Here is a 25,200-nt window from a genome sequence, read left to right as displayed (position 1 = left end):
ACCTATTCAAATTCGTTTAGTTCAATTTAGATATTATTTTACACACTTTACAAACTTCTAAATAATTTAAAAAAAAAACGTGGTTTTTTTTTTCATAGGTTGTTCGAAAATACATTTTTATAATTTTTCCTATAGTATTTTCCAGTCACGATTATATGCTATTGTGAAACATGCCATTAGGTATTAAAAAAGATAAAATATAGCTCTGGTTGTAGGTGCTCCTACAGTCACTAAGCGTTCATTGCACAAGCTGTTTAGTCTGTGGTAAAGAAACGAAAAACCCGCCAAAAGTGAAACGTAAAAATTGTACTCTTACCTAATATTTTAATTGTAAAATGTTGAATCTATGATTGCTAATTCACTTAAAATACAACTTGCATAATTATAGCGTTGTTTAATTAAACATCGACATGTGTGTACTTGGTACGTCGACACTGCCCAAAACTCACTATTAGTCTTTCATAAATAGCATCCCAGAATTAATAGGTCAGAAAAAGGATTTAGAGTATGTACATAAATAAATCCAAAATATTTTTGGAAAAATGGCGGGAAAACGATATTGCTTAATTCTTTTAAATTATTAGAATGACATCTATCTACTAGTGTGATAACCAGCCAAATACAAATAGTCCAACCATAGAGATTTTACTGCAACTTCTTACTTAAAAAATACGAAAAAAATTATCCCGACCTAATATTTGCGGCCAGTGTGAAAGCCCTACTTTATCTGTCACAATAAATAACACGTCCAGCGCTCTAGCGGATTACAAAAATACATTGGGTTCGGCTGGTTTTTAATTAACGAATGCAGGAAATTCTTTCGTGACGCCATGTTTTATTTACGGCATCTTAATATTTCATTGATTAGTTTCTTCAGCATTTGCGTATTCGTGTCAGTCTCGTAACACGTTTTTATTTCGGAAATTTTGTAATATAATAATGTACTTCGTTTCGCTCGTTTCCATGACGAGATATTGGCGATTGTCCGAGTATCCAATATCGCGTGATAACTGGTTGTAGGGAGTATTGTGACAACCATCGCTTCAGCTATTTCTACCGCGACATTGTAATCTGTTGCAGTTTGAAGAATTGGAACAGTCGTTATACTAAACAATTGAGACTCAGACCTCATGTCTCAAGGCGTGCCGCGGAAATCACACTGTGACGTCTTTGGGTTCGGGTAGCCATTTTAAGACCATGTCAGCTGTACATGAGACGTCTGTGCAAAAAAAAGTTGATCCATTTTTTTTCTTTCATTCATACAATAAAGACTGAGCTAAACTGAGTGTAATACGAGACTCTTAACAACTACGTAAACGTAAATACGTCAGATGAAAGTTTGTACCGCACTAAATAAGAAGTATCATAGAGCTTTGGTAACACAATGGCGGTGGCAGAAAACGCATAGGTACCAAAGTAACCTTAAAAAAATCTCTGGAAACGCATTTATATTAACGTGACAAATCAGCAGCGAGACGGTAGATAGACGAGAGAAAAGCGTCATTAAAAATCACTACATAGTATAAAACAAAGTCGCTTTCTCTGTCCCTATATCTGTCTGTCCCTATGTATGCTTAAATCTTTAAAACTACGCAACGGATTTTGATGCAGTTTTTTTTAGTAGATTGAGTGATTGTAGAGGAAGGTTTATATGTATAATAACATCCATTAAATAGTGGAGAAATCAATAATAAATTACAGTTTCCGAAGCGAAGCGAGAGCGAGTCGCTAGTATTAAATATTTGTTAAGATTTTTATATTTCGTTGTTGCTAACACTACCTCTGTCTACGCTACAGATGTTCAGATTTCAACCTTCACGAGATTAAGGTATCATTGAAATTCTATGACAGGATATATTCAATGCGCACACTATACTTACTGGTGGTAGAACCTTGTGAGTCCGTACGGGTAGGTACCATCACCCTACCCATTTCAGCCATGAAGCAATAAGGCGTTTCAGTTTGAAGGGTAGGGTAGCCGTTGTAACTATACTGAGACTTTAAAACTCATATCTCAAGGTGGGTAGAGGTATTTACGTTATAGATATCTATGGGCTCCGGTAACCACTTAACACCAGGTGGGCTGTGAGCTCGTTTACCCAACTACGCAATAAATAAATAAATAAATCATTTCATTTTTCCATTCTTCGCATAACTTCGTATTCGCTCTCAAATATCTGACCGATCTTCCGCAGAACGTTCTAGACCGCGCTGCACTTACGCATTTAATGATTACGTACTTAATTAAGACATTACATTACTCTTTATTTAATGGTAGTAAAGATTTATACGTTTGTCACGTACACGTCATAATTCTTAACGAATGTGACACGATACGGGCCGCGACGCATTTATAACGCAGGTGATAGATGCGATTCTCGGCTTCAAGAGCTGTACCAAGAGTTGCTTTAGTAAATTGTCATATTCCTACTGTTACGCCGGTAAGAGTAACGCCATCTATCGCCGAGTAGTCGAACGAATATCGAAGGATCTAGTAGCACCTAGGACGCTCGAGAAGTACAACGCAATCTGTTGTCAGATAGCGGAAACAATACTGGAGATGTGTGGAATATTCTCGATAATTCTAGGGATGTGATATCGACTATAAAAGCGTTGCAGAGATGGCACGCAGTCAGTCAGTAATCGGAACTAATCGAAGCGAAACAGCGAACGGATCACCTGAAGCGAAGCGGAAGAAGCGAATTGAGAGTTTTAAACTGTTTGTCGTGTGTTTTAAGTGTTCTATAAGTGTTGAATACAGTTTTTAGTTGTACTTTGGTGGAATTTTATTTATCCCGAACCCCAGCGCGTAACATTACTATAATATTTATTCTCAACGACCGCCACCGGAGCAGAGTTCATCTATACCGCCTAGAACCACTGCGTTCATTCACAGTGCGTTTCTAGATAATTTTTTTTGCTATCCAGCTTTGGAATGAGCTCCCCTCCACAAGGTTTTCAGAGCGCTATGACATGTCCTTTTTTAAACAAGGCTTACGGAGAGTACTCAGCTGTAGGTAACGGCTTGCCTCTACCCCTGACATTACTGACGTCTATTGGCGACGGTAGCAGCTCGCCATCAAGTAGGCCGGAATCTCGTTTGAAAAATATATACAAAGGTAGCGAGTGTCAGAGCGCGGATAGAATATATTCCATAAACTATTATTGTTTTTTTATGGCCTGTATTCTAATCCTTTACGGAAATTTTCGTTATCACATATCAGGCATTAATGCAGAGTACGAAATCAAAACCCACAACTTAAGTTCAGTTAGAATATGAGATCGCAATTATTCTTCATACTATGTAAAGTGTCATTAATTACAAAATTCCTTTGCGAAAACACCGAGCTTGCGACAAAACAACCTTGTCCTATTTCTAGACTAATTAATAAAGGAACTAAAATGTAAATAGTTTACTGGTGCGCGTGTTTTGAATGCGTTCAAATAGCAAAGATAAACGACATTACAATTTTCTCCATTATTATTCAGAGACCTGAAAGCCGCTTCGGGGTATAACTATAATCAATATGTGTTTCATTAAAATATGTAATTTGGAGAAGTAAATATTGGTATGCAATTAAGTAATTGTTAAAATTTGGATAGATACTCTAAGAGTACAAAGAATGCGCCCTGGGCCTACATTTTTGAACACACACCTACTGGTGGTAGGACGTTTTGTGAGTCCGCGCGGGTAGATGCCACCACCCTGAACCGTGATCACTTCTGCCGTGAAGCAGTAATGCGTTTTGGTTTGAAGGGTGGGGCAGCCGTTGTAACTATACTTGAGACCTTACAACTTATATCTGAAGGTAGGTGGCGCATTTACGTTGTAAATGTCTATGAGCTCCAGTAACTAGATGGGCGGTGAGCTCGTCCACCCATGTAAGCAATAAAAAAAAACAACAAAGTTTACGTCCAAAAGACTTAGCCTCGTATTTGTACCTACTGTATACAATCGACATGTTTTATCATTATCATATTTATTTCATCTGATACAAGACATTACGCGTAAACATTACTGCTCTAAAGCCTAGAATAAATATACTCCACTGTAATCTAACGGTGTTTACATTAATAATTTAAAATTATTTATCTATCCAACATTATATTCACGTCACTTCATAAATAAACGGTTAGCTTATTTTTAAACAAGTTCAGTAGAGCAACGAGCTTTTTGATAACTTCGAAAGATTTCAGTGGTAATGTATGCGAATATTAAATGTAACAGTACACCATGCACGCTTCAATATGATGCCTCTAAAATGGCGACGTCATTTATAGAAATCGTCCTACACAGAAAAATCACAGACGACACGAAATAATCGGATACACAAATCCGAAAATATCGCAGTTTTGCTAACTGGTTACATCACTGGTTGCCACTCAATATTCTGGCCGTTTAATATAACTCGTAAGTTTTACGAAACCCTACATTTATGCCAAGTCAGATTTTAATGTGTATCGCCGAGCTCGCACGATTTGGCAAATCGGACGCGGCACGGCGACTCACGGCGTCTTAGGTATTGTTCGCCACAATTTTTAAGGAATACTTTAAAATTCTTACCTTTGTTCTGTTTAGAAAAACTCACAGCACAAACTGATAACACTGTTAATTTGACAGCAGTGTACAGATCCTTTAGGCACTGAATTAAAAAAAAAAACAAGTCGGTTCAAAAATGGCGCGAAAAACAGCGTTAACTTGACACCGTGACGCGTTTTATAAATTAAAGAATTAGATAGTGGTTATGTTAGCTAATATGCAATGTGTTTCTGGCGTCTGCGTCCAGCGTACATACGTGACTAAGATCGAGTCATGTGCCTTTTAATATAAAATTTAGGTGGCAGGGAAAATGCGGTGCGGTAGGTAACGGTGTAATTTTGGCTAACATCATAAAGGCATGCCTGCATGGATGGAAATAATAACTGGATGGGTGATCGTGAGTCATGGGTGGTCTGAATGCGTGGATCTTGTTTTCAATTTGTTTATAGGTCGTGATAAAGAATGTCATCTAATCGAAAATGCTTATATGTCGCCTGTTTCAATGTCACCCGATTGATTTCAATAAAATCGCAATACTGTTGTCATATTTGACAGAAACACCGACGGCAGACGGTCACTGCCGCGAATTAAATTCAACCAGGAATAAAGGCAGATTATCCTCCTGTTATTATTCGTACGTTCTATCCTTAAGCCTCGTTCTAAAAATGACCTAAGTACCTAGGACGCTTAACGAACGCCATAATAGTAATCTCATTCGACTTCTCATTTCATTTCGAGGATGTAATTTCTTCTTCTTCTTGCCCTTAGGGTCGGCCCAACATGTCATCTTTTTACATTCAAGCCTATCATACGTCATCTTCATCGTCATCTATCATACGTCATTCACAACCATTCTATCGCATTGTCAAGATCCACCAAACCTTTTACGACGCTTCCTCGCATTACCGTCTACTTTCAAACCCTGTCTTTTTTTATATGCCCTTGTAAGCAGACGAGCATATGGGCCACCTGATGGTGAATGGTTATGTAGGAAAAAAAGCTTATGTAGGAAAAAAAAACAAAAAAACATAAAATCTATGTATTAGTTAGCTGACATGTCAGTAAGCTTCCTTGAATTGCTGCCAAAATCTGTAAAAGAGCTTTAATTTAATTGGATGAACGATACGAAAGTGCTTAGAATAAGAAGAAATCTAAAAAACCATTTTCTTAATTATAGGAAACTTCTAAAGAATTTTTTTTTATTGCTTAGATGGATGGACGAGCTCACAGCCCACCTGATGTTAAGTGGTTACTGGAGCCCATAGACATCTACAACGTAAATGCGCCACCCACCTCGAGATATAAGTTCTAAGGTCTCAGTATAGTTACAACGGCTACCCTACCCTTCGAACCGAAACGCATTACTGCTGCACGGCGGAAATAGGCGGGATGGTGGTACCTACCCGTGTGGACTCCCAAGAGGTCCTACCACCAGTGATTACGCAAATTATAATTTTGCGGGTTTGATTTTTATTACACGGTGTTATTACTTCACTGTGGAAGTGAATCGTGAACATTTGTTGAGTACGTATTTCATACGAAAGTAGGATATGTGGCGACAGACTACGATAAAAGGAGGTAGATTGAAAATTTTAATTTTTTTTATATGGAGCACATGCACCAACTATTGGCCTATATTACTAAATGGCCAACATTTGTTTTTTTTTTTATTCAAAGTTACACTTGTCACTTCAATTGACTAGCATTTTGAACACAAGAAATAGCTCTTGTAGAACCTTCGCTGTCATGAGTACCATATTCGTCTAGGCGATCGCTTTCTTTGAACCTTCATCGTGTGTTATTATCAGCTAGCCCTGTTTATGTTTTTCATCATGCACGATCTGCCCAAAAATCTCTAGCTTATATTGCTTAATTTTGCTTGAAACCAGTTCACCTGAAGTGAAGGATAAGAGGCCGTTAGCCGTACCGGATGATAGAAATTGGAAGTTCCCTGTGTCCAGCAGTGGATAATTCGGTAATGGGACGATGTTGATAATGATGGTTGAACCCCATCTGGACCCTGAACTGGGCTGGACTGGACACTGTGAATGCCTTTTTGTGGGTGCTCGATTTGAGTATTTTCCGTTTCAATGCAATCTCTGCCGGTCGCAATTATTGACAATAATTGTGATTTTTAAAACCCCCGTTAGTAGATTATTATATTATTTAAATTGTTGGTTGGTCATTTAGTGTTATTTTGTTTACTTTCAATCCACTAGGAAGTGTTTTGTGACCTGACAATTTTTAGCTGAATTTGATAACCATCACAGATGCAAATCTAATCTATCTACTATTACTTATTGAATTTTAGAAATAATGTTATTAATAGGTATGCCATATATAAACGGATCCTCAGGGTGGCGGCGACAATTGAGACAATTTACATCCACACGAAATATTATATTCTCTTTAGTACACGTTACGGTGGGTAGAATACGAATGCAATCGAGATATGCTAACCGCCGGTATTTATACAATCATCTTGACCTATTTAAATACAAACTTAGTAGGTAATATTAAACATTGTTCATCTTAATTATTCTGCTGATTATTTACGTACAATTATTATTTAATAATATCGAATTATGTAACATAAATAGCATTAAGGCTTATTGCGCCGTAAGGTTTATTGCGCCGGAAGCTGTCAAGCGGAAGGCGCCAATAAAATATTATAAGTATAAAGAAATATGAATGAACTATTTACTTGATTATGAAATTACTAACTATATTATAAGATAATAATAAGTTCTATATATTTCCTAAGTTCGTAAATAATTAATTATGTGAGGCCGGAAGTGTTGCTCGATAACACATATCATGTGTCTGTATCAATCAATCGTTTCGTTAAAAAAGTAATAATAAACAAATTTATTAATACATAAAAAACACATACCTACATATTAATGTTAAAATTAATAAAAGCGTGTTAAAAAGAAGTTCTCATCTTTCGTACGAAAACTGAATACCTTTTATCCCTTTATCTTTCTTTTTTTTTTCCTTAGGTGGGTGGATGAGTTGAGAGCCCACCTGGTATAAAGAGGTTACCGGAACTTATAGATATCAGCAACACAATTACCCTCAGACACTTTGAGACACGAGTTCTGATCTCAGTTTTATAGTAAAACGACCTTCAAACCGAAGCAAATTATTGCTTCACCGCAGAAGCAGAAAGAGTCGTAGTAGCTACTCGTGCAGACTCACAAGACTCTCTACCATCAGTGTGCTTAGTGCGAGTTTTTTAACGTAGCGTAAAAGTTAGCTCATATTTGTATGGAATAGGATCGTTTGCGTACGTTTGCTGTAGACACTGGTGGTAGGACCTCTTATGAGTCCGCGCGGGGAGGTACCACCACCCTGCTTATTTCAGCCGTGAAGCAGTAATGCGTTTCGGTTTGAAGGGTGGGGCAGCCGTTGTAACTATACTTGAGACCTTAGAACTTATATCTCTAGGTGGGTGGCGGCATTTACGTTGTAGACGTCTATGGGCTCCAGTGACCACTTAACACCAGGTGGGCTGTGAGCTCGTCCATATAAGCAATAAAAAATAAAAAGTTTGTCACTGGGGTCGCTGATCCAACTGCATACAAAATTTGATTAACTTTCACGCTATCGAGAACATTAAGAAACTCGCACTAAGCCCACAGTAAGCATCCGCGAATTTGTTAGTCTATGTAAATTGGATGATCTTAAGCATGCATAAGTCTAATATATATACATGTCTATTAAATAATAAGGTAAACGTTACTGTAACCAAGAGGTAATTTAATTTCGAATCGACATTGAGAATCTCGAAATGAATTTCAACTTTCGTAATTTTTAGAAGAAAAATACCTATTATATGCCTATTACATTAATAATGTCACGTCCCAACGGCTGCTTCAAATATTTGCGCGCTGTTTCCAACTACATTTATCCATTACGAATGTTCATTAAATTATTTGATTGTTCGTAAAAACTTCTTTATGGAATGCAGGAACATTTGGTTAGCGATACATAATTTACGCTATTTTTGCGGCAACCGATGAGTGTGTTATAAATTCTTTGTAATTGTCGACCGGTGCCTACGTCATTATGTGTTTAAATTTAAACGAAACAAATCCCTGACGACACCTAGGGATCTCATAATGAAATATTGATGCTTAATGAAATATTTTTGGCTCTCAGTTCGACTGGTTTCTATGGAGCTTCCCCTTCCGAAATCTTTTAGAAATATATATATACAAGGAATAAATTTGTATTATGGCGGGATTTAGCCCTTCTTTTTTTTTCACATACATATAAACAAATGTGTGTTCTACCGTGGTACGTGTACGTCGACTCGCATCACAGCTTTCGATATTCATCTTTCCCCGCATAGCCGTATACACGGGTGGCCTTCAGCAAACTCATTGCCAGTTGAACCAAAATATTTTAATTTATGCTATAAAGAAGAGCTGTGTATAGTCTATGCCGGACGCCATATTAGACCTCCTGCGTACATACTACACTGTTGTACATGAATACCATACACAGCAATATAGATGTTCTTTGTCAATTTAACTACGAATTAAAAGTCATATTACCTTCTGAAATAACAAACATTATCGTGGACCTGCATTTATTTGTCAAAACATTTCATTGACCTCGGAAAACTTGGATCGTGGGTACGTACGGTTATACGATAGAACTAAAATGTTGTCCGCTGGATGCAAGCAGGACCTATTTGTGGCGAGGCTTGGGGTAGGCCTATGTCCAGCAGTGGACAGCTGTGGGCTGATAGAATAGAACAGAATGTTTCAAGGCGGTTGATATCTATGGCTAAAACTATTTAAAACCAGGTTGGCCGTCCGCTATTAATTTCTGAAGAAAAGACGAATGCAGGAATGCGGTGCACCGCCATCTATTGAACGTTGTTGTAAGTCCGTAACTTTTTAATTAAATGTCACTTTAGGGACTATCGGAGGTTCACCTTGTAATTGAGATGACTGCAGGTCACAAACTCCTATCATTCATAAAAACCCTGCGGAACGTATGTGTTTTGTACCGTATGTTTTAAAGGAAGTCCTCTGGAGAATTGTTGGAAATTGTATCGTTTCAAGTAGCGGATAGTAAGCATTCGTACTTTCTAGAACCACGTTTTTTTCGATTCCCGAGTTCTGGAATTAACATCCAAACAGTATTTATCCAAGCACAATTTTCTCTGTCCACTGGTTGCTGGCCTAATGCTCGTGTGGTATCAAAGGCAATAAATTATAGAAAACTTCATAGCATTTATTCATATTTTCTATTACGATTTTGATTTTCATGAATTCTAAAAGTACGCCATCTATCGATGAATTTCACAACTCTAATAAATTCATGTCACTAAGTAAGTACCTACCTAGTTATTTTGTTGATTATTTTTTATTTGCACCTGGGGTGTATTATTACCATTATCATTATATATAGCCAGCGAATGAGTGATATTTATTTTAGAGGTCGTTACTGAAATGTTGAAGTACGTAAATGTACAATGTACATCTTACAAACTTATGATTCTACAAGTAATTATATAATAATTTCCTTGTTCAGAAAACTAATTTTTTTACTACTCCTTGATATTTTATCATCTTGGACTTTTACCTTGGGATATTGTTAAATTTGAAAATGATCCACTATCCGAATACAATACCCCAATACCCTATTAATTTTTTTTAATAGGTTTTTATGACCTGGTAACTAAGACCCTTAAGTCATATCTTTACCCTATTAAAACAAGGACCGTATATAGATTAAATACCTGATATTAAGATTATATAGATTATACATCAAAATATTAAACTGTGACACAAATTTTATGCAATGGTTGTCATAACAGAATCGATTAAAAAATTTTTTTTTTTAATAATTCATAAAATAATCATCTCCATACCCTTTACAATGGCTTGATTTATGTGATTTCAGATAATCTAATTGTATATCATAAAATATTAGCCAGAAGTTAAACTGAATGCGTACTTACTTCTAAAGAGGAAATAGTCAAACTAAAACATTCGAAATAACAAAATTGCTCGATGAGGACAGACGTCTCAATCGATTTATGATACAAAAATGCAGTCAAACAACTCTAGTAGGACGTTGAAAGTTTGATTGTGTGCGTACTATACGTTAGTGATTTGATGGCCCACAAACAATTCTAAGCAAAACGATTAACAATTTGATTTGTGTATTAAATATGCATTCATTTTACTAAAATCCATCAAAGGGTTCCATTTAGTTTTAGTTGCACTTATAATTCTGGAAGAACATTTCATTAACGCGCTAATAAGTGAGCTAACAACTGTAGCTTCTTACTATCTAAACAAACAGCTGTACTTGTGTGCCTACACACTTGTTGCACCTACTTTCAAAGACAGAATTTTACCCAGTACCTAAGAAAGTGAAACTGTTATTATAAACAAATAGTGTTTAATTAAAGTGAAATTCGTTTAATTTACAGTTAATATGTGTATTAACGTGAGGAAACCCGACTTTAAATCGTTATCGTAAAAGTTCGTTACGATGCACCTGCAGATCGCTGCATTTAATTGATTGCATCTTATAAATAGAGCACACAATGGTGTGAGCGTAATCCTGTTATTTTTCAACCAAGTGCCATCAACATAGGTGAAACAACACGAGCGAACAAGTCTGAAGGAATCAAGCCAAAAATGAGTCATATGCGGTCGCTGGCATGTTGATGTTTTGTTTTTTACGAAATACCAGATCGATGAGTAAAATCATGAATACAAAGACCACGGCTGTATAGATAAGTCATATGATGTCTTCTGAAAAATGTTTTAAATTTGGAATACCAAGAAAAACGTGTTGTTTTGGAGGGTTTTTATTTTAAAATTTTGTGTAAAATGTCATAAGGTTGCTTTAAAAATGGCACAAAGCTCAGTGGATTCAGACAGATTGTCTTCAGCTGGAATTTCGACACATAGTTCTGGTACTGCTGGAAATGTAGGAGGTTCAGTAGTGGGCGTAAGAGCTGGAGAACCAGGCCAGAAAAGACAGGATGAAGATGACTATGATTTGGGACCCCTGCCTCCGATGTGGGAAAAAGCATTCACACCTGCTGGTGAAGTTTATTTTATTGAGTAAGTTATCAATTAATTCAGTACAAAACCACAGCTTTATTAATTTGCAGCATATCAAATTACACAGAAAAATGAATAATGTCTTTAGTCCTGAAGGCATTAACAGACCGTTATGACTGTCGGTACTTGAACCATTGTACCATGGTTCACTTGCGGACTAAATAATATTAGTAATAATAATGGTTGGTTCAAAGTAAGTATCAGTGGAATGGAATATTTGAAATGTATTCCGCTGATAGCTACTTTTAATAAATGTATATTTTTTATTTGATTGGTTTTGTTAATGTTAAGTATATTTCAATGATACTATGTACACATATGGACTTATTGTTGTCTGAAATAAAATAAATCATTCATTCATCATTCATTTAGTATCTCACATGTGTTCGTATCATCTTCAACCCACAGTAACAACACTGGTACTTCGCACTGGCTTGATCCAAGACTCGCAAGGGTCCGTAAACACTCTCTAGGGGAATGTGGTGAAGACGAGCTGCCATATGGCTGGGAAAGAGTGACAGACGAACGTTATGGTTCATACTATGTTGACCATATTAATAGAAGGACCCAGTATGAGAACCCTGTACTCCAAGCAAGAAGATTAAGAGGTATGTATGACTAATATACTACAAAGGTATTGCTGTACATTATGATTTTATTAGGGACTTTCTGATACTTTTATATACATTTATTAAATAAGTGTTAGGAGATTTGTTTGTTGTTTGTTGCTGACTCATCAAAGCAGGAGTATGGCAAATTAAAAATATGACATTTTATAGTTTAGATTTGAAATTAAGCTGTACTCAAAAATAAAGAATTAAAATATTATTCATTATTCATATATTATTCAGATTTCATTGTCAATACCATTTATGATAAACTAATAAAAATAATTAAATTAAAGTAATATTCATTATAAGCTCAACCAGTGAAATAATACTGCTTATTATATAGATAACTAGAAATTTCAAACAATTAAGAACCTTTTATTGTAGACTTATATTAATTTGGTTTGTGTCTCTTTTTCTTTGAGTAATATGAAATTAATAGAATGACCTATTACTTATTCCATGAAAGTTGTTTTCCCGAAAGATTTGTCACAAGTTAAAAAACAGAAACTATGTTTATCTTTCATTTATTTAGCTACCTTGAGTTTCAAAGGACCAGCCAAATATTTATAATTTCTTGTAGAAAGTTGTAGGTTTCGTCCCAATAACTAATGACGGCCCATATTTTTATATTGAGCTCTTCAATTTCAATGTTTTTTGAGCATTCTTAATACATACACAGATATGATGTATTGTAAACACATGGGTTGGTATCGCCAACCTGGTTGTTTATCTTGAAGTGATCCGGTTACCTGTTTGAAGAGTGCGACAGGCATTCAATGTAGTTAATGACCTTTTCAGTCTCAGTTGTTCCTTATGTATTGGTCCATTCGGGTAACCCCTGAAATCCAGGTGGGAGGTGAGCTTACTTTTTTTTTATTGCTTCTACAGGTAGCTCATAGCTCACCTAGTGCTAAATGATCTCCGGAGCCTATAAATATCAACTACGTTAATGCCTCTCAGTTTTTACAATACAACGACCGCCCCACCCTTCAAATCGAAACGCACTTCTGCTGCACAGCAAAAATAAGCAGGGTGGTGGTACCCACCTGTGCGAGCTCACAAGACGCTCTACCGCATGTACTACAATATGTAAAAAGCATTCTAAGCTACATTCTAAATATTGATGTTGGCAAGTGAAACAAGCACCAGAAGCCAATTTAGGTTCAATTTTTTTTTAAATTTGCCTCCAACGCCTTAGTTTTTGATTTGGCCAATGTCACAATATGCACAAAAATGACAGGTGCTTAGAAAAAAGAACTAAATACAAATAAATTTGATCAGTTTATCTATACGCAAATCTATTTTAAGAACAGCACAAGTGTGCTGTTCTTAAGTAAGTTAGTCGTAGTCTTAAGTAAGTTAGTAAGTTAGTAAGTTAGTCGTGTGCTGTTCTTAAGTAAGTAGTTCTTAAGTCTAACTTAAGTAAGTTAGACTAACAACTTTAAAGATAAATATTTATTAGTAAATAAAAAATTACATATAATATTTACATGTGTAGAATATACTAAAGTTAATAGAGAATTAATATTAATAGGCTGAGGGATGTCTTTTGGAAGGATACCATAAAGAGGGGTCACGATATTGGGGCAGTCAAAGAAAATGTGCTCATCCTATAACCATACCCTCATCCTATAACCATACCCTCATCCTATAACCACACCCTCATCCTATAACCACACCCTCATCCTATAACCACACCCTCATCCTATAACCACATAGGGTTAATTTATTTCCACTCGTTACCGAGTTGTCCGATGTCCGTGTGAAATGTGCCGCATATATCCCCAGCGTTTTCCATCAGACAATCTACACTTTTTTTTTATCCTACCTAAGCTGATAGCCTTGAGAGGCTATATCAGCGTCGCCTTAACTAGTAGGTGAGCTCACGGGGCTCAAACCTGATGACGTTGCTAGCACGAACCCTAGCAAGAGCCGTGCTTCGCGGCAGAATCTGCCACCGGATCGGAAACGCGACCCACTGAGAAGATCCGGCGAGAAATTCAGTGGCCTGTGTCTGAGGTTTAATTTACTCGTCGATCCCTTCGTCGCAAGCGACGGGTTCGACGAGAACGATGACCGGTGTTTGAGGTACCTAAACGCATCATTAGTGGATCGGGAGGATCCGAAATGACGTGTTTGGGGCGACGTTGACTGCTTTCCATTCTGTCCGCATCTAAACCTTAGTCTTAAGTAATAACTCAATACAGCTAATTCATCTGTTAAACGGACAAAGTAAAAGCGCAAACACGTTCACTAAAGCGTAACGCGGCATTAATTTTAACGGTATGCATGTTAAATGGTTGCACTCACGCAATTAAATAAATACACCGTCGTATGTTTTGTTCGGAATCTTCAAATAATATCTTTATGGTCTTAAAAGTAGAGACTATTTTTCATTATTTGATTATTATTTTTTGAAACCTTTTAGTTTTACTAGTGTTGGTTGTTTGTGCTGTTTAGTAATGTCTTAGTTTAATGACGTACTAATTGGACTTCAGCCAGTGCGTGTCTTTATCAGCTAAAATGGATTGACACGCTTACGGTCCAATGGTAATTGATTTATCCACCTTCTCCGGTCGTAGCCTCACTGCTGAGGATGATGGGCTCGACAAAAACGATGCAGCAAACTCTTCCGCTTGCTATAATCTTCGGACTGATTCTTTGACATTGGCACTTTGAGTTCTTTAACCATCACGTCTGACCAATGTGTAGGGCTCTTACCGTCTACACTGCCCTTAATTTTTCAAGACTATCTGACCGCCATGTGACCGAAGCACTGGTATACCCTGCTGAAGCATATCCGGATGTTAGAAATATATAAATATATACCGGATGTTAGAAAACATAATATTCATTGATAATGAATGTCTCATGCTGAGCTTGAGACATGAGGTCGAATTCTCATTATATAACGGCTGTCCCAAACTTCTAACTGATACGTATGACATTCGCGGCAGCAATACTGTGCTACCTATCCGTTCGGGCTTACTTCCCTACTATCTGTAAATGACAGTTGGCGACCTCAATTCGCTGGTACAGGCAACCCTGCTATAACACGGTAAATACGTACCTACAAATTCCCGTGTTGTGCGGAACTGCGAACAAGACTAGAAGCCAATACAAGAAGTAGAGAATTTTTTATGAATGAAACATCTATACTATTATTCTAAAGCTGAAGAGTTTGTTTGTTTGAACGCGCTAATCTCAGGAACTTCTGGTCCGATTTGAAAAATTCCTTCAGTGATAGCCCATTTATCGAGAAAGGCTATAGGCTATATAACATCACGCTAAGACCAATGAATTGATAACTTCCTTTTTGAAGTTGGTTAAAAAGCGTGATTTCGATACCTTAAATAACTCCATGCTATTATTGAAAAATATTTTCACTTTCTACGTAAATGAAGAGGCGGGTAATAAATAGCGTTATGCCGAAGTAACTATTTCACGTGGACGAAGTCGCGGGCAAAAGCTAGTTTCAAATATGCTGATTTCAGAAATAAAGCAAAAGAAAAGGATCATTCGTAAACTTGTTTAGAAATCAAGCGGAAGATATGTTTTGTCCATTGATTAAATAATCGAAAACTATTTATTCTTTTACAGCGGAGAAACTTGCTGCCGAGAACACCAGTAACGGTCAGACCAACGGCCCGACCCCCGGGGGAGAGTTGCGCGGGAACAGATTAACAGTAAACCTCACTAAGGGACCACAGGTTCGTAACAAAAGAATACTTTAGACAAAGAACCACGAAGGGCTTTCAGGGACACAACCTTCAGCAATGAAGTATGCGACTAAGAAGAGAGACAAATTGATTTAACGCTGTTTTTATATTCCTACCTATGCTGATAGCTTTGAGAGGCTATTTCAGCTCCTCCTTGACGTGTAGGTGAGCTCAGGGGGTTCAGAGGTGTTGCTAATACTGGCTCCAGCAAGAGCAGTGCTTCGCTGAATCTACCACCGGATCGGAAACACGACCCACTGAGAAGATCTGACGAGAAACTCAGTTGGTTGTGTCTATGGGTTAATTTACTAAATGGGTTAATTTACGTCGAGCCCTTCGTCGCAAGCGACGGGTTCGACGAGGACGGTGACCGGTGCTTGTGGTACCTAAAAGCCCCGTTAATGGATCGGGAGGATCCGTAATGACGTGCTTAGGGCGACGTCGACTATTTACCATTCGGTCTACAGGATCGGGTATGAAACGCTGTAATAAATCAGTGAGGAAAGAAAATTTAAAAAAATAATCCCATCTGACGTATTAATATGTAACGGTGAATACGATAAGGTAACAGCACAGTCGTGCCATTAGCACGGTCCTCTGGTAGTGGATTCACGAATTAGATCCGAAAGCACAATTGTACAATTCGGAATCACTTTGTAATAAAGCAATGAAGTTTGTTTATTTTTTTTTATGATGGTGAATGGTTATGTAGGAAAAAAAAACATAAAATCTATGTATTAGCTAGCTGACATGTCAGTAAGCTTCCTTGAACTGCTGCCAAAATCTGTAAAAGAGCTTTAATTTAATTGGATGAACGATACGAAAGTGCTTAGAACAAGAAGAAATCTAAAAAACCATTTTCTGTATTATAGGAAACTTCTAAAGAATTTTTTTTATTGCTTAAATGGTTGGACGAGCTCACAGCCCACCTGGTGTTAAGTGGTTACAGGAGCCCATAGACACCTACGACGTAATTGCTCAGGCGGAACGTGACACTTTTTCATGCGTGGAACCTGTTGTTCATCGAGTTATAAGATCGTTATCACGTTAAACCGGAGACCCTTTTTGTTTTTCTACGAGTACCTAACCTTTTTTTTTTCGGACCGAGAGCCGAACCTTCTACGACGTCCCCGCGTCTAGGGGGTATGTGAGACTCAACGATCTGCAGGTGTTGAGAGCAGATCGCGGGCCCAAGGATTTTAGGGCCCACCCACTAAACGACTCCCCTGCACTCTTACACCCGACGTCCGATCTCCGTCCGGGGTCAGAACCCGTTCAGAGTAGGGGGGTTCCCGCGGTCAACAATACAACCAGACACGCGGCGCCACCCCGAGGACGCCCGACCGACGGGTCGTCGAGGCGATAGTCGACGACCAACGACGTCAGTCTCCGCGGTACGGCGGCCTTACCAGGCCGCCCGGGCGGTGCCGTTGGTGTTCCGGGATACCCCGCTGGGCCAGAACCAGCCTACCGGGTCGGAACGCGATACACCGCCGACCGGGTTGCTCTTCAACAGTATGTTCGGCGACGACAGCGACGACGAAAATGCGGACCGCATCGCAGTCCGCAGCCGCCGACGCGCCGTCCCGTCCTCCTGGTGCCAGCGCGCTAGAGTGACGGTAGCGTGCGGCGCAGCCTCAACCCCCTTAGGTCGCCCCGTGACCATCACCGGGAGGAGACTGCCTCCTACTACAACGAGTACCTAACCTAACCTAACCTACCCTGTGCGTCTTGGCTAAAATAGGCCACGTCGATAATTCGATCACCGACTGTTGTCTGTTTATCTCTCTGTATGTAAATGCGATTATTCACCAAGGATTAATTAAACAAATATGTCAATGATTTTATGAACACAAAAAAAAACAATTGCATGACATCAACAAAAATATGGAAATCGCTTCGTATTGTTGATATCGTATTTCTTGTAATTAGAAACTGCTGTATAGTCTTGCGGTATCTTCATACTAACTGCCCGTGAATATAGATATTAAAACTAGGTTTCTCGTAAAAAAAGCTTTTATTGGAACTCGTGTGTGGGTTCTTTTAAGTACCAATATCCGGATATATGACATGGATACAACAGATATCAATAAATAATCTAAAAAAGTAGTCAAATTAAAACTAGGTCCCCCGGTAGTCGAAATTAGACCATAATTAAGTGAAATTATAAGTTTGCATACTATTAAGATTCTATTGTCAAGACTATTATACTTCTATAATCACAGATTTCATCAAGACTTTAGACAAACATTAATAAAGACCAACAATACTTAATTTTTTTATTTTATTGGTTAGATGGGTGGACGAGCTCACAGCCCACCTGGTGTTAGGTGGTTACCGGAGCCCATAGACACCCACAACGTAAATGCCGCCACCTACCTCGAGACATAAGTCCTAAGTATCAGTTTTAACTGTACAACGGCTGCCCTACCCTTCGAACCGAAGCGCATTACTGCTTCACGGTAGAAACAGTCAGGGTGGTGGTACCTACCCGTGCGGACACAAAAGAGGTCCTACCACCAGTATAATGAGTACTTTTTGGACTCGATTTGTATGTTACCGATTACGACTGTAGTAAATAATTATGTTTTTTTTCTTTTCTTGTCTTCTAGGGTCTCGGCTTCACGTTGATCGGCGCCGAGGGTATACCGGAAACTGAAGGATACCTCCAGATACGCAGCATAGTCCCGCACAGTCCTGCCTGGATTGACGGTGCGTCTTTTAAACCTGTTCCAATCAATAGCGTCAATCAACCTGTGTAAAAAAAAAAGATATGCTTAATCAGCAATACCGAAGTAATAATTAATTTCATCTTTTCATGGATGGAGTGCGTGAATGACGAATGAGAGAGAGGAGGAATGCCCACTTTTAACGGTACAACGGCTGCCCCACCCTTCAAACCGAAAAGCATTACTGCTTTACGGCAGACATAGGCAGGGCGGTGGTACCTACCCGGTCGGACTCACAAGACATCCTACCATCAGTAATTACAGAAATTATAATTTTGCGAGTTTTGATTTTTATTACACGATGTTATTTGGCATTGCTGAAGTCCATGGGCGACGGTAACCATTCACCATCAGGTGGGCCGTATGCTCGACTGCCTACAAGGGCAATAAAAAAAAAAATAAAAAAAATATTCCTTTCAATCGTGACCATTTGTCAAGTACGTATATCATTGGATAAATTGGTACTTGCCTGCGGGATTCGAACATTGATGCATCGCTACATACGAATGCACCGGACGTCTTATCCTTTAGGCCACGACGCAGAGATAAGAAACGCCGTCTTTAAAAAAAATATTTTCTATTTTTCCAGGCGAACTAAGACCCGGTGACGTCGTGGTTGGTGTAGGCAATCGCGGCGTGCGCGGCCTCACGCACGAGATGGTCGCGCAGATATTCCAGTCCATCACGCCGGGGACCGAAGTCAGCCTGCACCTAGTCAGAGGTATTACACTTTCTTCCAGCCAGACACGGAACGAACTCACGAGCGCTCCGTTGTAAAAAATCAGACATTTTCCGAATTTGAATTTGGAATTATCTTCTTTAAAAAATTTCTTAAGGGATTTTATGACCTGGTAACTAAATCCTTTAAGTCATGCCTTGTTTTAATTTATATTCTTATTTTTATGAAAAATGATAATATGGAGTGAAATGAAATTAAATGAAGATGATTAATTTGAGATATTAATCAACTAGGATGAAATTAAATGAAATGAAATGAGATGAGATGATATGGAATTAAATATAATCTTAGTAAAATTACAGAGAAGTTACGTCCAGCGGCTTTGTTTAATTTTCCCACATTTGTGCACTTTCACAGATATTAAACAGTTAATAAATCACCGTTATTAGACATTTAAGTCTGAAGAAACACTAAATAGGCAAAATAAAACAAATCGCACAACTTCACTCCTCGCGTTTCCGCCAAAAAAAAAAACCAAAAGACTCTATAAAAAACTTTTTTCAGGCTACCCTCTGACGTTCGATTCAGAAGATCCGAACACTCGGGTGTTGAGCACTTTAGCAGTGGACGCCACGGCGCCGCCCTCATCCGACGCTGTGGCGATGCAACAGTTAACTAGGGCCTTGAGAACTAGGTAAGTTTAGCTATATTATTGTTCAATCATATTTAGTTAAAGCTAATTAAAACGGGTTAACATTAATAACCGATTGCAGACGAAATAATTGATATTTGATACGATAGCAATATAAAAATGCAATCAAAAAACTAAATAAGACAAATGCTTATATGCGACGCGCAATGTAATGCAATTAAAAGTGAACCGCCGCACGGCGTCAATGCCACATGGGTTCAATGCCCTACGCTCTAGATTGCGGGTCGAGTACGAAGCTTAGTGCAAAATAAATGTATATAAAGATATATTCGTACATAAAAATCATAAAATCAAATTATTATATTAATGTACAATATAAATCATAAATGATAAAATCAGGTTAAAGTGACATAAAAATGTACAGTATTTTAATGGTGACGTTTGTGATCAGATTCAACTTGGATTCTCCGAACCACGAGACGGGGGCGCAGTCCCGCGACGAGCCGGACAGCTCGCCGGGCGCCGCGCACAGCCCGCGCCGCCTGCTGTCCCGCTCCTTCGACCTCGACGAGCTGGGCGGGGCCGACGCCGCCGCGCCCCCCCGCTGCCCCTCCGCAGACCATCTGCTGTCCCTCGCTACCGGTACGCGCCCTGCCGCCTTCTGTTTCCTACCTATGCTGATAGCCTTGAGAGCCTATTTGAACTCCTTCTTGACTCGTAGGTGAGTGTTGCTAACACTGGCCCTAGCAAGAGCAGTACTTCGCAGAATCTACCACCGGATCGGAAACGCGACCCACAGAAGATCCGGCCAGAAACTCAGTGGGCTGTGTATATGGGTTACTTTTCTGGCCGAGCCCTTGACTGGTGCTGTTTTCATGAAATCAAAATCTTGTAACTTGCGTAAATATCGTATAATCTTCGGTTAGCTCATGTATGCTTTCAACTAGGGTCTAGTTATTATTTTAGAAAGAGTTTCTTAGTAGAAAGAGTTTCCAAAGCTCAGTTTCTTCAAAACTCCTAAAGCTTAGTCTCGGCGGTAGGCAGCGGCTTTTCGGTAGACAGCGGTTTGGCTCTGCCCCTGGCATTGCTGAGGTCCATGGGCAGCGGTAACCACTCACCATCAGGGGGGCCGTATGCGAGCGATCCTAAAGCCTCGTCCGGTGTTGTGTTGACAGAGGTGCGCGCTGCGGACGGCGAGCCCGGGCGGGAGATGCGGGTGAGGCTGCGCCGCGGGGCCGCCGGCTTCGGCTTCACCATCGCCGACAGCGTGCACGGACAGAAAGTTAAGAAGGTGAAGCTCTCAAGTACTTTTTATATTTATTAAACTATTGCATAGCTTTTATCGCGGGCCTTGAGCGCGGCGACCGAATCATGAAATTCCGTAACGAAAAAAACTAACATCCCTCACTCCGCCTACCATATAGCTCGCGTTCAACACATTCACGCGTTGCGCTTGTGTAGTGTTTGTGAATAAGCGCGTGGCGTGACGTTACACTGCATGCGCATCATGAAAAGTCTGCCCATCTCTCTCTCGCGCGGTCTAGCTTATGAGTGTGAAGGGGACAGTTAAGGTTTTGCCTTTATTAATATTTAATATAGCGTGGTCTTGTTTTAATATTAAATTATCATTGTCTAATTATAATTGCATAAGTTGATAAAAAATGCTTTGCAATAGCTTTACCGCGGCAGTTCCCGAGTGCCACACGTTTGTTTTTTATTTATTTATTTATTTAAGGATTACCAAAAGGGTTTACAGTAAGACATAAAATAACATTGACATGTATAGAGCAATTGATAACTGCAACTCTAATTAGAGGCAATCACAGAATGCATTACATTAATATATCAACAGAGATTTAACAATAATAATAATAATAAATAAAAGAAAACAAAAGAAAGACAACAAGGACAGTAATACCTGAGTACTCAGACCAAGGCTGAGGCTGAGGTTCAACAACAACTTTTTATAATATTGTTCCTGTATAGTTACGTTTCTTTTCACTTTACAAAATATTGAGACGTGGCAGTCAATAATCAAACTTGTAATAATTTGCGCCTGCGTTCTGTTGGAAGGCGGCTGGCGTCAGTCGTTTTAAAAAAAACACAAGTCCTCCCACAAAACGCTCACAATAAATGTTTGTATAATACCTCTATTTCAGTTCTTTTAATAAATGCTGACACTGCGCGAAACGACTGAACTTTACGGACTGAACTGGCGTTTACTGCACTGTGACTATCTGTCAGACCGACTGACTGAGACTAAGAAAGACTGTGGAACCAACTGTGGTTTTGTTGCAGTGAAATGATACCACCAATTACAATTTTATATTTAATCAGCTGACCCGGCAGACTTCGTAGTGCCTCAATCGATAAATAAAAGACACATCAAAGGAAAAATAAATTTGTTTGTTTTTATATAATTCCGAGCTTTTTTATATTTTGTCACCTTTTAAACTTTCCCTGGACTTCCACGAATAATTCAAGACCAAAATTAGCCAAATCGGTCCAGTCGTTCACGAGTTTTAGCGAGACTAACGAACAGCAATTCATTTTTATATAATATATAGATTAAAGAGCGAGCAAATACATATGTTAATAGCGGAGCACCAGCGTATGTCTATCTCGAACTCAACCGAATGAAAACATTTTGCGATGCTCCAACGCAGGGCCGCACTCAGCGCAGGGCCGCACTCAGGCTCGCTACAAGACTGTAAGACTGAGACTGACACGATGACTGAGACTAGGCCGATGATTGAGACTTGCATGATGACTGGTTGGCTCGATGACTGTGAGACGCCCACGAGGCCGCCTCCGTTTTTATATTATTCTATAGTGCTTGTCTAGTATTGAATAACATCATCACTTGCAGGTGTTGGACCGCAGCCGCTGCGCGGGGCTGCGCGAGGGCGACCTGCTGCTGCAGATAGGGGACGCGGACGTGCGGCACGCCTCGCACCAACACGTCGTGCAAGTTCGTACATTTTCTGCCTTAGCTGATGGTCTTTTGAGATCATTTCAGCGTACTCTTAGTAGGTGAGCTCACGGGGCTCAAACCTGACGACGTTGCTAACACTGATACTAGCAAGAGCAGTACCTCGCAGAATCCACCACCAGATCAGAAACGCGACCCACTGAGAAGATCCGGCGAGAAACTCAGTGGGCTGTGTCTGTGGGTTAGTTTACTCGCCGAGCCCTTCGTCGCATGCGATGGGTTCGAAGGGTACTCCGGTGGCTATCCTACAAAAATAGGATTGTATTCTTTGAAAAGGTTTTAAGTTTGTATCACTATGCCTAGTGCATGTTTTTTAACGTTCTCGATAGCGTAAAAGTTAACTTAAATTTGTGTATGCAATTGGAATAGCGCCCCTAGCGGCAAACGTAGGTAAACTTTCTAACTGCATACAAATTGGAGTTAGCTTTTACAGTATCGAGAATGTTCAAAAAAACTCACACTAAGCACATTGTAAAATCAACTGTACCAGACTGCTGCGTCGTTATCAACTTATGAAATATTAGCGATTTTATTTAGTAATTTTTCTAGATAAAGCACTTAAGTTAGTGATAAAGTCGATATTTGAAAAAAATTTGGTAAATTTATTCTCCCGTCTAAGAGATCGGCCCACCGCTCTGGTGAGGCTCATCAGCAATCCTAAAATAAAATCGACATCATGCTTGGTCACGATTTGTAAGAGCCTATAGACATCCAACTACTTAAATACCGCCACCCACCTTGAGACATGAGTTCTAAGGTCTCAGTTTTAACAGTATGATGGCTGCCTCCTCAAACCGAAACGCATTACTGATTAACGTCAGCAATAGACAAAGCAGTGGTACGTAGCTCAAAAGACGCCCAGCCACAGTAAACTATATAGTATATACATATCGCAAGAACACGCTGATCTGCAGGTTCTGAAGGACTGCCCCGCGCTGCACGAGACGTCGCTGCGGGTGTGGCGCCGGGGCGGGGGGGGCCGCGCGCCCCGCAGCCGCTCCGCCACCCGCCCGCACCCCGCGCCCGGTGAGCGCCCCTACCTATACACGTCATCAACAAATGTGCAATTCCCTAGTCTGAGAATATTCCACACATCTGTAGTATTGTTTCCGCTATCTGACAATAGATGGCGTTGTACTTCTCGAGTGCTCTAGGTGCTACTAGATCCTTCGATATTCATTCGACTATTCGGCGATAGATGGCGTTACTTTTACCAGCATAACAATATTAACAAAAGAGTTTTTTGTTGATGACTTAACATAGTGGTAACGTGTAATTGTTAATATCGACAGCGGCGTCGGGCGGAAGCCAGCTCGGCCGCAGCAAGACCCCGACGGCGGAGCAGCTGCGGTCCCCGGGCGCACCCGCGTCCCAGCGCGACGGACTCGACGGCGCCATGAACTCTGGTACACGCGCACCGAGCACTCGCCGTCTTTATAACTGAATTATTTATTTATTGCTTAGATGGGTGAACGAGCTCACAGCCCACCTAGTGTTAAGTGGTTATTGGAGCCCATAGACATCTACAACGTAACTGAATATAAGTTCTAAGGTCTCAAGTATAGTTACAACGGCTGCCCCACCCTTCAAACCGAGACGCATTATTGCTTCACGACAGAAATAGTCAGGGTGGTGATACCTACGCGTGCAAACTCACAAAAGGTCCTACCACCAGTAAATAGAACTGATTAATGGAATTGATCACGATAACGAAACCTTTTTATTACGTAGATGGCTGGACGTGCTCACGGCCTATTTTTGCATGGTTACCAGGCCCCATAGACATCAACATAAGGTTTACGTCTCGATTGTATAGTAAAACGGCTGGAACATCCTTCAAACCGCAACGCATTACTGCTTCGCGGCAGAGAGCAAGGCGGTGGTATCTACCCTTGCGAACTCACAGGGTCATAAGGGCACGATTAATCGCTTCTAAACAGGAAATATCATATGCATAGTATTATTATACTACTAGCTGTACCCGTCCGCTTCGCTGGGCATTTAAAATTAACATTATTATTTCTCACCCCCCCCAAAGATTCTCATCATTAACGCCCCCGCAACTGGTGTAGGGAGTCCAACACTCATATAAATATTAGCCTATCCATTAAGTACATGTATATTCTACATGGATACCAAATTTCAAGTCAATCGGATGCTTGGTTCAGTAGTTATAAC

The 25,200-nt window shown here is 39.6% G+C and overlaps 2 protein-coding genes across 3 annotated transcripts in view; one reads left to right on the top strand and one right to left on the bottom strand.

The window, feature by feature from the left end:
* The window catches only part of cher (filamin A protein cher), a 111,697-nt gene extending 106,896 nt beyond the window's left edge, over nt 1–4,801 (bottom strand). For both annotated transcript variants that reach the window (XM_028169794.2, XM_089739808.1), the window contains exon 1: nt 4,565–4,801. The gene's annotated coding sequence lies outside the window, so the exon portion shown is untranslated. The remainder of the gene's footprint in view (nt 1–4,564) is intronic.
* Nucleotides 4,802–10,614: 5,813 nt separating this feature from the next.
* Magi (membrane associated guanylate kinase, WW and PDZ domain containing protein magi) overlaps nt 10,615–25,200 on the top strand; it is a 37,077-nt gene continuing 22,491 nt past the window's right edge. Inside the window, exons 1-11 of the mRNA XM_028169838.2 lie at nt 10,615–11,640; nt 12,049–12,248; nt 15,852–15,961; nt 18,583–18,682; nt 19,289–19,420; nt 19,943–20,072; nt 20,482–20,672; nt 21,206–21,321; nt 22,900–23,001; nt 23,937–24,048; nt 24,315–24,428. Of these exons, the coding sequence (XP_028025639.2) occupies nt 11,426–11,640; nt 12,049–12,248; nt 15,852–15,961; nt 18,583–18,682; nt 19,289–19,420; nt 19,943–20,072; nt 20,482–20,672; nt 21,206–21,321; nt 22,900–23,001; nt 23,937–24,048; nt 24,315–24,428 (1,522 nt within the window). The 5' untranslated portion in view covers nt 10,615–11,425. The remainder of the gene's footprint in view (nt 11,641–12,048; nt 12,249–15,851; nt 15,962–18,582; nt 18,683–19,288; nt 19,421–19,942; nt 20,073–20,481; nt 20,673–21,205; nt 21,322–22,899; nt 23,002–23,936; nt 24,049–24,314; nt 24,429–25,200) is intronic.

Source organism: Bombyx mandarina, chromosome A1, assembly GCF_030267445.1.
Source record: "Bombyx mandarina strain Sakado chromosome A1, ASM3026744v2".
Classification (NCBI taxonomy): Eukaryota; Metazoa; Arthropoda; class Insecta; order Lepidoptera; family Bombycidae; genus Bombyx; species Bombyx mandarina.
This window is presented reverse-complemented; position numbering and strand designations above follow the sequence as displayed.